A 13,760-nucleotide genomic window follows, 5' to 3' on the forward strand; every position below is an offset into this window, starting at 1 on the left:
CAATGGGGTGTGGACAAATTGGGCAACTTTGTGATTGTAGAGGTTTTATTGATCTTTCCACTTAGTTCAGAATATGAGAGGTTATTCTGATAAGCGTATACAGGGGTTTACAGTTTTCTTTTTTTGCCTCAGGCTCCAGTAGGACTCCCGGTGGCCTCAGTGTTCAACATAGATCCCTCTCACGGCTTGGAAAGCATGCATCTAGAAAGCATCCTCAAATAGAAACAAAATTTCAGACCCTCCCTGCCAGCTCTGCAATTCTGTTGAACATTTTTGCCACGCATAAATGCCCATTACTTGAGCAGTCAGCAGTCTCGGGAAATTCTGAAACCAAATTATGGTAGGCTCGCGCTCTTTACCATAAATGAGTCATTTATCTTGTTATTTGATTCTTCAATCATTTGCTACATCTCTCAAGAAGTCGGCTTTTGAAAAATCACCAAAGAAATTAGAAGAGAGAGAACACACACCACCCACCCAGAAAAACTAAAAGGTATTTTCCCTCCCCGCACCCCCCTTTTTTTGAAATTAAAATCCAGTTGGCCTGCACAGTAAAAATGAATTAGCGAGTTACATGGTCTACAACTTTCACTAATACAATATCAGTTCCTCTTTACCTTCCCTCGGAAGAAGAGACTAGGGAACGGAGTGGTGGTAACTGAAGAGAGGGTCCTGCTTCAGCTTGGGGCAGCCATGGGGGCTCATACCAAGCCACCAGGCCAGGACCTCTGATCTCACATTAGTCTCAAGAAAGGAGGGCTGACCCTGTTTGGCTCCTGTCTCTGTCCCAGGTTTCTGCCTCTTCGGGACCAGCCCCTTGTCCTGAAAAGCGAGCCTCCTTCCCATTCCCCGGGGGCCTGATGGGGTGATTAAGTGGGCTCAGGGTCCCCAAAGGGGTGAATTTCCATAGGCCTAACGTCTTCCCCAGGATCTCTTCACAAGCTTTGCTCTGCACAGAAGGATGCATTTCAGGGATGTGCCAGGGGCCCCTGGGCTAGAACAGGGACACCTCACGGGGCAGACAGTCCTGAGCGCTGCGCCACCTCGCGCGGTCCTGCCCTGGGGTCCCCTAAGCAGCCGCCTTCTACCAGTCCTCTCCCCCATCCACTCTCTTCCCCTCCCGGGCACGGCGGCCCCGCGGGCTCGGGAGGGACCAGTTCGTGGGCCCGGGAGCAGACCCGGCCGGAGCTGACGGGGCCCTGGCTCCAGGGCGGAGGACAGCTGGAGGCGCCGACGGGCCGGGGCGGCCGCGCGGAGCTGTCCAGCACCCAGGCGGGGCGCGCGCCCCCGGCCCGCCCCGCCGCCTCCCCCGCCCGGCCAGCGCCACTGCGGCTCGGCGGGCGCGTCACGTGGCTGGCGCGGCGCGGCCTCCTGGCTCCCGGCGGGCGCGAGGACCCACAGACCCACGGACGCACCAGCGACGGCACCCGGCCTCGTGGGCCGGGGGGCGCCGGGGCCGGGCGGGCTGCGCGCCGCGGGGCATGGGCGCGCCGGGGGCCCCCGGGCACAGGCCGGCGGCGGCGAGGCGCCCGGGGCGCGGGGGCAGCGGCGGGCGGGGGTCCTCCCTGGCGGCCGCCGCTGAGCCCCCGCGGGGCCCGTGACGCCGCGGCCGATGTGGCCCCGCGCGCGCTGCGGGCCTGCACCGCCGCCTCACAAAGACGCCGCCGGAGCCGCCGCCCGCACCCGGCCGGCGGCCGCCGCGGGAGCCCGAGCGGGAGCCCGAGCCCGAGCCGGAGCCGCAGCCGCTGCCGCAGCCGGGGAGGCAGGAGGCGGCGCCCGCGGGCGGCCGGCCCCGGCATGGAGAAGCGGGCGGCCGCGGGGCCGGAGGGGGCGCCGGGCGCCCGGGCTCAGCTCGCCGTCGTCTGTCTGGGTGAGTGGGCCGCGCAGGCCGGGCGGGTCCGGCCCCCGCCTCCGAGCTCCGCGCCGCGCCCGGGACGGCCCCCGGCCTGCCCCTCTCCGCTCCCCCAGGCTCGGGTCGGGGCTTCCCGGAGCGGGCCCTGCGCGAGAGGGCGGCCCCCCCGCGCCCCCCCGGCCTGCCGCGCTCTCCCGCCTGGGAGGCGACTCCGACAGCCTAACCCCGGCTCCCGCCCGGCTCGGAACAGTGCGTGGAGCCCGGGGCAGCGGGACGCGGGACGGCCGGGCGGTGCGGGCGGCGAGGCGGTGCGGGCGGCCGGGGCGGGCAGGCGGTGGCTTTCCGCCGGGCCTGGCGGGGTTGGGGCCTCCGGAGCTGCGGACAAAGGCGAGGCGGGCGGGTCTGCGGCCGGCTGTCCCCTGAAGAAGGAACTGTTTCTTGCCGGGACTTGGGGTGGGGGCGGGTGCCAGCGGGAGCCACGGTCAGGATGCCGGGGCCGGAGGCTGCTGCGAGAGTGACTCCTGTCTTCCCTTTGTGTCTCTTAGACCCAGCGGGGCAGGCCTGTTCAGCCCAGTGGAGTGTGTTTGGGGAGGGCGCTGGGACCTGTCCAGGCCTGGCATCTGGGTGGGAGGGATGCCTGCCCTGTCCAGGAGTTTTTCTATCGACCTTTCCAGGGCCCTGTTTGGGGGAGAGGGGAAGAAAGGAGTTAAATCCTCAACCCACATGGCTCCTTTATTTACCATGATGAAAGAGGGAGGCCATTAGCGAGCTTGGGGTCATTAGGGGACACCCTACTGTGACACTAGTGAAGATTCTGTAAGCCCAATAGGTTTGCTTGAAGCAACTGAAAGGACACAGTGAAAAAGAAACCTGCCCGTTTTTAGCTACACCCTCTTCTTGGGTGCAGAATCAGGGAGCTCTGAGTCCTGTGAAAGGCCCCTTGGTTCAGGTGTGGAAAAGTCTAGTGATGGATGGGACCCCCCCACCCCCAGTGAAGTGCCCACTGCCAGTCTGTTAGTGGTCATGTGCTCTGGCTCTGAGCTGCTGGATGCTGGGCTTCCCAGGTGAGCCGGGCAGGAGGACAGGCCCGTTGGCTTTCCAGATGTGGCCCCGGGCTCTGCCTAGCAGAGCCTGGGGTTTTCAGAGAGGGCATCTGCCCCTGCATCTTCATCAGGTGGGGGCTGACCCTGCAGAGATGCTCTCTTGGCATCCTTGGCGTCCTTGATGTTGGGGGAAGGGGGCACCCTGAACCCTGGGAAGTCGAGTTTGCCTGTATCCTTGTCCTGGTCCTGTAAACCGCTGCAGGAAAGCCATAGATGAAAGCAAAGGACAAAAGCACATGGAGGTGGATACTTGAGGGGGTGGGTGGCACGGAAGTTCTCTGCCCCTCTTCTCAAGGTCAGCATGGCATAGTGAGGGGGACCTTGACTCCTGCTATTTGTGTATCCCTATAAAATGGGGGTAATCAGAAGTGCTTCCTCCTTCCCTGGCTTGCCGGTTGACCAGATGGCTGGCAAGGCCCCTCAGAGGGATTCCTCCGAGAGGTCAGGGCCGCCTTGAAGGCAGAGCCCTTACCCAGGCTGAACCAGGGTGGCCCACACATGAGTTTCCAAGCTGGAGAGGGGAGATAGAAACACACCCTTTCCCACACAAGTCAGAATCGGCAGCCACGGAGGGCAGCAGGAGTGGTCTGCTGGAGCCAGGCTTGTGCCTTGGCTCTCTTTGGGAGAGGGTGGGGTCCCAAGACCCTCGAGGGTCCTCTCCTCTGCCCATCGCAGCAGGACCGGGTGGGAGTGGAAGCCTCTGGCAGCACTTTGGGCCCGGCCCTGTGAGATGAAGAGAGGCAGCCCAGAGTTTGGCTTTGCCCACCTAGGGCTGCTGTTGGCCCACGGCAGGTGTCTGGGCCCCAAGCGCCACTGCCCCCCACCACTGACACCTCCTTATGTCTCCCACAGTAAACATCGTTCTCACCGGGCGACTCAGCAGCGCAGTTCCTGCCTTAGGTGAGTCAGATGCTTCTCCTTCTCTTCCCTGCCCTTCTGGTTTTAGTGACCTCTGAGAATGGGCCTTCAGGGCCCTTCCACCCCTGCAGTCAGCTGGCCCCTTCCAACCTCAACACTTGTGCATTTTTCCTGCATCATGAAGGAGTCATTTGGCCTTGGGCAAGTTTACATCTCCCTGAGTCTCAGTTTCCTCTTCTGTAGAATGGGTGCAATAATGGGACCGACCTCAAAGCCTGGTTATTAGGGTCAAATGGGCACACAAAGCAAGGTGTTCAGCATGGCCATGACACATGGTGGCTTAATGGCACTAGCAAACTGTCACGGGTCTAGCGTAATTGACACATTGTGCTTCCTGTAGGCTGTGGGGTTCCCCGAGGCCACAAGGCACCATGAGATGCTGGCCTGTTTTAAAGTTATACCTGGAACTCAGCTTATCAAGGTATGGCCGAGCAATGACACAGAGAAGCCAATGCCATTGACAGAAGAATTTGATTTTTATGTGTCTTGAGAGGAGAGGACGCCAGGTTAGGCAGATGCAGGAGTCGGGGGAAGGCCCAGGCCAGAGCCTTTCTTGGAGTTTCCGTGGGAAAGGCAAGGCAGGGCTGGGGAAACAGCTCAGGACTGGCTAGTTTGAAGAATTCTGGCTGGCTTGAGGCTACAGGGGTGGTCTCCTGTTGCCTGGTACCTGGCCCTGGGATCACCTAGGGCAGGTGAAACACCAGCTTGGTATGCAAATTAGGAAAGAAGGTGGCTCAGCCTGGGTTCGGCTGGTCTATCTGAGTAAGATCAGTCCCCAGGCAAGCTGGTGTGCCGGACAGAGATTCACACTTTGGCTGGTGTTTGGGCCCTGGGGTTAGTGGTGGCCCACAGGATCTAAGAAACACGGGCCAAACTCCACCCGTTCCCACTGCCTGTCACAGTGGGTCCAACCATCCGTAGACCATCTTTGCATTTGGGCCCTGTGCCAGGCGCCTCGAAGACTGTTAGGAATGGGATGGGCGACTGAGCCCATCCAAGGGGGTTTGCTCTTTGCTGAGGGGACTGCCGTGGGGAAGCCCTGGCCTTGTGGCCCTTGGGGCCACCAGGAGACTTCTGAAAAGGGCCTTAGGGAGCTGGGGAGAATGTGCAGTCTCCGGTGTGGGAGGCCTGTGACTTGTTTGCTGGTGCCGCCTGGTGGGCTGGAGGCACCCGGGCTTTCTCATTCCACTCAGGACCTTGTAGCCAACAGCCTCTGTGGCTGGCTCAGGGAGACGGATCTCTGTGGGCCGTGGTCTCTGGGATGGGGAGGCCCGGGGCCCACAGAAGCTGCTTTTGCAGGCCCATCTCTCACTTTCAGCTCCTTGGGCTCCCTCTTGATTTCCCCTGCGCCTCAGCTCCTGCTCCCAGCAGTCTGGCCTCCTCTGCTGACGCAGCTGGCCCAGGGCCCGGACTTGCTCAGCGCCAAGACAGCCTCAGCGCCACCTGGTGTCCTGGCCCCCGCAGTGAACTGCCCAGTCTCCCCGTCCCAATTTCCAGGAGGAGACGGACTGGGGTCAGGGGTCTGTGGCCTTGGTAGAGAGTGGGAGGGTAGGGACCTGGCAGGGTTTGGGGGGGGGGGTCAGGTCTCACAGATGTGAGCCCCAGGAAAACCCTCCTGCTGGGGTGGGAGGTGGCCACGTGGCCTTGAGATGTCTGCCATGTGCCTGTGCCCCGGGTTTAGAAAGTGATGTTCTAGGGACAAGCTTTGCTCATAGAGTCAGGGAGAGAAAGGCAGTCAGGGAGAGAAAGATAGCATTCAGGTCTGCACGTTCGGTAGGTCTTAGCCAGCACTGGTGTTATTCTTAGCAGGGCCACGTTGCCCAACATTTGGGACCGCCATTCATGCCGGCATGCCCATGCCATGCATGGCATCGCCGAGGCCTCAGCTGCATGCACGGCCTGCATGGCCACGGGCAGTGGTCAGGGGCCCTAGCTCTCCCAGAGTTTGGCTCCCTGCCTCTAGCATTGCTTAGAGCAGTGGACACCAGCTGCTGGCTGCCCGAGCTGCTCGCTCAGACACTCCCGAGGGCCCCGGGTGGACCGCCTGGAGATCTCACCAGGTCTGCCTCCCAGCGCCAGTCCTGCCCCAGGTGCGCTGGGTTGGGGGCTCCCAGCTCCCAGCCGTGTAGTTCCGGCAGGCAGGTTGTCTAGAGCATGGATTGCCTCCAGAAAGCGGATCTGCAGGTTGTGCTCTGTCAGGCCTTGCTCATGCTGCCTCGGGAGTATTTCCTGACTCTCGTTACCACGAAAGAAGGGTGCTTGCTGGTCTGAAAGTGCTTGGTCATCCCTTTCCCCTGAGCAGCCCTCCTTGACTGGAGGGCCGAGTCGTCTTCTGCTGGAGTAACACAGGTCACTGGCACTTAGAGCCCCCAAACACCCCCAAATCCTGTCCTACAAACAAACAGCCCTCCCAGCATCCTTCACTGCCCAGCCGGCATCACACACCCCGTCAGAGCCGCACCTCCGCAGGGCAGACCCCTACTGCCTCGGCACATGAGTGTCTGCCTGGAGACTGCCCCTTTTCTCGAATTTCCCTACCAGAAAAGCAGCAGCACCCACGAACTCCGTTTTACTGCTGGGACAAGCTGAGGCCTGGGGTGGAACAGCGTGCTTGTCTGTGTGGGCCCTGGGGGTGCCTTTCCCTCACCTGTGCCTGGATTCTGGGCTGGGAGTGAGGCTGCCATCATGGAGGGTGAGCTGGGCCAAGCAGGCTCAAGGCCAAGCAGGTGTCCAGTCAAGAGGCCATGACCAGAGCTCCCAGCGCCCCACAGGGACTCTGTTCTTTCTCCTGCTGCATGTGCACTCCACGTGGTCCAGGCTGATGACTGCAGAAATCATGATCTCTTGCTGTCTCCTATGTGTGAATTTCTGGGACAGCCCTGGGGGTGACTCAGGAGGAGGCTGTTTGGAGGAACATGTTGTCAGGGGCTTTGCTGAGAGGCAGAGCTGGGCTGGCAGCTTCTGGTCGTCTGCTCCTGACGTGACTGCTGGTCCAAGAGATCTGGAAAGTAGGACCAAACAAAAGTCTAGAAGCCTGTTATGGTTGGGGCAGGTGATGCCCATAGGCTTCGTGGGTGAGGAAACTGGCCTTTCTCTTTGTGCCTGAGGAAGGCTTCCCAGCCAGGGTACGGGTGACGAGGTCCTGCTTTGCCCCTGGGCCCTGTCCTAGGGGCTGAGAGGACAGGGCAGCAAAGGGTGCTTCCTGCCTTGGCTGATTGAGTCTCCTGACTTCGGGTTTACCGTGTGGATTTGATGTGGGGGGAAGAGGCACCCTGGCTGTGCCAGGTTCCCCCTGCCCATGAACCTCTTGCCCAGCACCATCTAAGAGGAGAATCCTCTTCTGGCTTTTGTAACCTCACACCTCCCAGGTCCCCAGGCAGCACCCAGGGTCTCTGTGAGGTCCACAAAGCCGATGGCCTCACGTGTCAGAGGGAAGGGGCCCTAGTCCTTCTCCTCCTGTGTGTTCTTACTGCTCCTGTTTGATGGGGGAGAGATCTGTGGGGCGGGAAGGCTGGCCCTCCAGGCCACGGGTGAGTGCCAAGCAGGAAGTCTGGCCGGTGCCTTGCTGATCAGGGACTCTCGGAGCTCTGGTGGCAACCCACGGGTGGCCAGCCTTGTTTTAGGGTCAAGTATGGGTGTTTTCTCTTCTAGTCTTTCAATGCTTTCATGAGCTGTTGGCGGGGGCTTCTGCTTCCCTGTTAGTCACAGTGTTGGGTCACCTGGACTTCCATCGTCACCATCCTCCTAAGAGGACAGGAGGCAGCTGAGGATTTCCCCTCCCCAGTCTCCTTTCTGCAGCCATGCCAGCTGGGGTCCCAAAGAGTCTTGTTGAGAGCCAACAGAGAGACTCCAGTTTGCAGGGCAACAGTGGAAGGGGCCAGGCAGTGGGACAGTGAAGATGTGGTGTCACCGGCCTCAGTTTCTCCATCTGTATAATGGACCCTGCCTTTACCACAGGCTTTTGTGGAGATCAGACAAAATGGTGTGGTGAAGGGCTGTAGGGGCTGGAAGGGTCAGGTGTGGTCAAGTGCAGAGGCCTTGCCTTGTCCTGGGAATGCCAGGGCATACCAGCATAGGCTCTGGAGTCTTCTGGCTGGGCTGGCTCTCCAGGCAGCAGAGGCATGAGTAATGAAGTGGGTAAAGTGAGGCCCGCAGGGCTGGGCTTGGTGGCATTCCTCGATCGCGCTGGCTGGGATGCTAGCCTGCGTGGGTTGCTGATGCAGCAGATGGTCCACACTTCATAAATGCACTGGTTCAAGGCCAGTAGTGAGAGGCTGATCCTACCAGGGGACCACGGGTGCTCCTGACTCTGTCACTTACTGCTGTGTGGCCATGCGCAGGCCCTTACCCTCGCTGAGCCTGTTTCCTTGTCTGGTTATAACATCGACGTCCAGTGGCATCCCACTGATGCGTGTCCAGCCCCAACTGGACATTAGCTCTGTGCAGGCCTAACTTATGATCTTCAGTTCCCCCGGAGGTCAGCTCTTCCTGCAGCCTCCATGGAGCGGGGCTTTTGATTCTCTTACTCAGCATGCCTCGCACTTGTTCTGCTGCTTAGTAGGTACTCAGTCAGTCTGTGCTGGGGGAGCAAAGCCCCTCCCCTCCCAGGGCTGAGGCCTGGGTTTGTCCCAGTGGGGGCAGGCAGGGAACCACAGCAGACTGCTCACGCAGGCCCCACGGGCCCAAGGGTGCAGAGTTCTCCACCGAGGTGAGGCCAGGAGGCTGCATCTTGGAGGGGCCAAGGGAGCTGGGGGATAGGACTTACCCTCCGGTGCACAGGTTGGGGCTTGGGCCCAAGGCTGCCTTGAGCCCTTGTGGGTCCTCAGCCCCCCATACACAGTTCCGTGAAGTCTTACGTTTGGTCTCACCCTGGCATGGCCACCCTTGTGTGACCCTTGTCTTGATCCCACTCCGGGGAAGACCTGCGCTGGAGCCACGGCAGGGCTCGAGGGCACCCCCACCTCACTTCCTACCCAGAGGGGAGGCCAACACTTCCCAGCCTCTTGTCCCCACAGCCGCCTGCAGTGGGAAGCTGGAGCAGCACACGGAGCGGCGCGGCGTCATCTACAGCCCGGCCTGGCCCCTCAACTATCCCCCGGGCACCAACTGCAGCTGGTACATCCAGGGTGACCGCGGGGACATGATCACCATCAGGTGAGGGGGCCCAGGGCGTCAGGAGGGAGCTCCATGGGCTGGCACATGCTAAGGAAGTGTGGGTGTGAGAGCGTGCGCACGTGTGTAATGGTGCCCGTGCGTGAGCGCGTGTCTGAGCAGGTGCAGAGGGCAGGTGTGTGTGTAAGTACAGGTGCGTGTGCGCGTCTGTGCGTGCACGTGTGTGAGCATGTGAGTGTGCCCAACTCCTCCAGTGTCTGTGAGCCCCCATAGTGGGCCACCTCTCCTGCTGGACCTCAGTTGTATGAGCCTCTCTGAGGGGCCATGGGGCCATGGATCTCCTCAGCTTGGCCAGGGAGACGAGCCACGGGGACTGGGGTATGGCCCAGCTGGCTCTCAGGTGGTGGACGTGTTTTCTTCATCCTGCAGGGGGCTTGAGGCCAGGCTGGCATGGAGCCCAGAGCAGAGTTTCCCCAGGGACCTTGGGGCAGTCTGGGCAGCAGAGGGAGCCAGGCAAGGGCCCAGGAGCTCCAGCTGCAGGGACGTGCAGAGGGGGGCTTGGGATCAGGTGGCAAGATCCAGATTGCAGAGTCTGGAACCCTGGCCTGGGACAGCTGTGGGGTATCTTGTCAGGGTGCTGAAGCCCAGAGGACCCGGGTGCTCCCTGGCTCCAAAGCACAGGGGCATGATGGGCGCCGACAGGGACTATCTTGGACTCTGTGCCTGTTTCCCTGTGGCCCCAGGGCCATGGCTCCCAAGCACTCTCCCTTCAAAGATTCCACCCTTACTGGCCACTTGTAGAGTTCTTCCTGGTCCTGTAGCCTCCTTGCCCCCCAGCCTGGGCTGGGGGACCCGGCCCCGGTGTTTCTCCCCAGGTGACAAGCTGTCACCCAGCTGCAGGCTAGGCTAGCCCTGTAAGCATCTACTCCTTCATTGCATAGACCTGTGAGTGTGTGCTGGGTCTAGCCCTGCAGAGCCAGCATGGGAGGGATCTGGACCCTTCGAGGGAGCATGTCTGGGGAAGGCATTGCCCCTGATGGGGCTTCTGACGCCCCCTCCACTTTGGCTTCGGAGTGGGCTCTGAGTGTGCCGGTGGAGGACGGAGAGGGACGAGGTGAGGCCTTCACAGAGCTGCAGCGGGGCTGTCCACAGCTGTGCCAGTGCTTCTTGGAGCCACCTGGGTTGGCGGCAGGGATCCCACTGAGAGGCCCAGAGTGTGGGCCACCCTTGATGTGAGCTCAGGGCAGCAGGCTCCTTGCCTGCCCGCCCACCCCAGCGGTCCTCATTCTCCGTGGCCCTGCAGCTTCCGCAACTTTGACGTGGAGGAGTCCCACCAGTGCTCCCTGGACTGGCTCATGCTGGGCCCAGCGGCCCCACCCCGCCAGGAGGCCTTCCGACTCTGCGGCTCTGCCATCCCACCTGCCTTCATCTCGGCCCGGGACCACGTCTGGATCTTCTTCCACTCTGACGCCTCCAGCTCCGGCCAGGCCCAGGGCTTCCGTCTGTCGTACATCCGAGGTGATGCTGGCAGCAGGGCAGGGCAGGGCACCATGGGTGCATGGACTCCCAAGGTCCCCACAGCACTCTCTCCTGGCTCACTCCCTGCTGGGTCTCCCCCAGAAGCCCCATTCATTGGGGGACTGGGCCTCAGGGTGCCTTGAAGCCCCTGGAGCTCATGGACCCCACTTCACAGACTTGGCTAGAGCGGGTGGTTTCGCCCCTCACCCTTGGCTCAAGTCAGGGAGGAGCCACCCTGGCGTTTGAGGGGTCTCCGCCCCTCGATTGGGCATGGAGAGGCCCTGCAGAGGCCTGGCTGGGACAGGGGAGCCACCTGCCTGCTGCTGGCCCAGGTCCCCGCTGGAGGGAGGCTCTGTTCTCCCCTGACCATCCACTGCGCCCGCTCTTCACCCCACAGGGAAGCTGGGCCAGGCGTCCTGCCAGGCCGACGAGTTCCGCTGTGACAACGGCAAGTGCCTGCCGGGCCCGTGGCAGTGCAACACGGTGGACGAGTGTGGGGATGGCTCAGACGAGGGCAACTGCTCGGCACCCGCCTCTGAGCCGCCGGGCAGCCTGTGCCCCGGGGGCACCTTCCCCTGCAGCGGGGCGCGCTCCACGCGCTGCCTGCCAGCCGAGCGGCGCTGCGACGGCACGCAGGACTGCGGCGACGGCTCCGACGAGGCCGGCTGCCCCGACCTGGCGTGCGGCCGGCGCCTGGGCAGCTTCTACGGCTCCTTCGCCTCCCCCGACCTGTTCGGCGCGGCTCGCGGGCCGTCGGACCTGCACTGCACTTGGCTGGTGGACACGCAGGACCCGCGGCGCGTGCTGCTGCAGCTGGAGCTGCGGCTGGGCTACGACGACTACGTGCAGGTGTACGAGGGGCTGGGCGAGCGCGGCGACCGCCTGCTGCAGACGCTGTCCTACCGCAGCAACCACCGGCCCGTGAGCCTCGAAGCCGCGCAGGGCCGCCTCACGGTGGCCTACCACGCGCGCGCCCGCAGCGCGGGCCACGGCTTCAACGCCACCTACCAGGTGAAGGGCTACTGCCTCCCGTGGGAGCAGCCGTGCGGGGGCGGCGGCGAGGGCACCGCGGGCGACGCGGGCGAGCAGGGCTGCTTCTCCGAGCCTCAGCGCTGCGACGGCTGGTGGCACTGCGCCAGCGGCCGCGACGAGCAGGGCTGCCCCGCGTGCCCGCCGGACCAGTACCCCTGCGAGGGCGGCAGCGGCCTGTGCTACACGCCCGCCGACCGCTGCAACAACCAGAAGAGCTGCCCGGACGGCGCCGACGAGAAGAACTGCTTCTCCTGCCAGCCCGGCACCTTCCACTGCGGCACCAACCTGTGCATTTTCGAGACGTGGCGCTGCGATGGCCAGGAGGACTGCCAGGACGGCAGCGACGAACACGGCTGCCTGGCGGCCGTGCCCCGCAAGGTCATCACCGCGGCGCTCATCGGCAGCCTGGTGTGCGGCCTGCTGCTGGTCATCGCGCTGGGCTGCGCCTTCAAGCTCTACTCGCTGCGCACGCAGGAGTACAGGTGGGCGGGCGCCGGCTGCGCGGTCGGTGGGTGGGGCTTCCCCGGGGCATCGCGGGATGGGGCTGGAGGGCGGGGCGGTGGTGCCTGCGGGGAGGTGGGCGGGGTGCGGTGCTGGCCAGCCCGGTGATGCAGCCCTCCTGCCCTCTGCTGCCGTCAGGGCCTTCGAGACCCAGATGACGCGCCTGGAGGCTGAGTTTGTGCGGAGGGAGGCTCCCCCGTCCTATGGGCAGCTCATCGCCCAGGGCCTCATTCCGCCCGTGGAGGACTTCCCGGTCTACAGTGCATCCCAGGTGAGTGCCTGAGGGTGAGATCCCTGAGACTCAGGCTCCCACTTGGACCCCTGAGAACGGCTAGAAGGGGAGACCACAGGACCAGGTCGGACACCGCATGGCCCAAGAGTCAAGGGAGGCAGGAGAGGGTGCCATGGCCAGGTTGGGGAGAACGAGTTGGTCTTCTGGAAGGCACTGACCTCTGCCCTGTCCGCCATCCACCCTGCCCTCCAGGCCTCGGTGCTACAGAACCTTCGCACAGCCATGCGGCGACAGATGCGCAGGCATGCCTCCCGCCGAGGGCCCTCCCGCCGCCGCCTTGGCCGCCTCTGGAACAGGCTCTTTCACCGACCACGGGCGCCGCGGGGACAGATCCCACTGCTGACGGCCGCACGCACCTCACAGACGGTGCTGGGTGATGGGCTCCTCCAGCCTGCATCAGGAACCACCCCAGACCCCCCAGCACCCCTCACGGACACAGGCAGCCCCGTGGCGGCTGGGGATGGGCCCCCCGGTGCCCCAGGCCACGGGCCAGAAGTGGGATCCGCTGTGCCACCCTCCTCGGGCCTGCGGGACCCAGAGTGCAGGCTGGTGGACAAGGACAGAAAAGCCAGCAGGGACACTTTGGTGGACAGCCCGGCCCCTGGGGACATGCTTCGGGACCCCTGCTCGGCCCAGGACCCTCACTCCCCGGCCCCCACTGCCAGCAGCGCCCTAGGCCCCCACGCACCAGAGCCACTGGGTGTCTGCAGGAGTCCCCCACCGCCCTGCTCCCCAACATTGGAGGCCAGTGACGATGAGGCCCTGCTGGTCTGCTGACCGCTGGACTTGCTGGTGACCGCCACAGCCCCGCTTTGTAACCAGGGAATACACAGTCGTTTCTACCCAGCCTCTGCGTCCTTCTTTCCTGCAGGGAGGCTGCCTGGAAGCCCAGCCGCCTGCTCGCTGCATCAGCAGCCCCGGACCTGGTGGGCATGGTGGGCGGGGCTCATGGGGCTGGAGCAAGGAGGAGGGTAGGGTCAGGAGCCCTGGGGCAGGCCTCCTGGAGTCTCCCTCTCCCTCCTTCTCCTCCATTCTGGGAATCTATTTCCCAGGAGCAGGAGGGCTAGGTCAGGGATCTCTGGAGAGTTTTCTGTGGCTTCTCACTTCATTCACCCTCCAGGATGCCAGAGCTGTGCCAGACCAAACGAGGACTGTGGGTGTAAAGGACTAGTCCGGGAAGGGTCCCCGGCTGGTGCTCAGCCCTCCTTCCATCCCCCCAGCCAGCCCAGGGGAGAGGCAAAGAGGCTTCTGTCCCCATCCTCATGCCTGTGGGGTCAGCGTGGGCCTGGCCAGACAGGATCCCTTTGCCCTCTGCCCTGTGGCTGAAGGTTTAATTTTGAGGGCAGGAGGGCATGGCTGGGAATGTGGGCATTCCCAGGGTAGAGGAAGCCCACAGTCTCTTGCAGGCCCCGAACCCCCCCACCCCGACCCG

At 63.1% G+C, this 13,760-nt stretch overlaps 1 protein-coding gene across 1 annotated transcript; it reads left to right on the forward strand.

The window, feature by feature from the left end:
• The first annotated feature begins 1,399 nt into the window (after nucleotides 1-1,399).
• Nucleotides 1,400-13,173, forward strand: LRP3 (LDL receptor related protein 3). Its single transcript, XM_082708594.1, has 7 exons — nucleotides 1,400-1,870; nucleotides 3,808-3,855; nucleotides 8,889-9,027; nucleotides 10,289-10,503; nucleotides 10,901-12,017; nucleotides 12,175-12,307; nucleotides 12,521-13,173. The coding sequence occupies exons 1-7, from the start codon at nucleotides 1,798-1,800 to the stop codon at nucleotides 13,103-13,105; spliced, it is 2,310 nt and encodes a 769-aa protein (XP_082564720.1). The 5' UTR covers nucleotides 1,400-1,797; the 3' UTR covers nucleotides 13,106-13,173.
• Nucleotides 13,174-13,760: the final 587 nt, after the last annotated feature.

This window comes from Mustela nivalis, assembly GCF_964662115.1.
Source record: "Mustela nivalis genome assembly, chromosome: 18".
Classification (NCBI taxonomy): Eukaryota; Metazoa; Chordata; class Mammalia; order Carnivora; family Mustelidae; genus Mustela; species Mustela nivalis.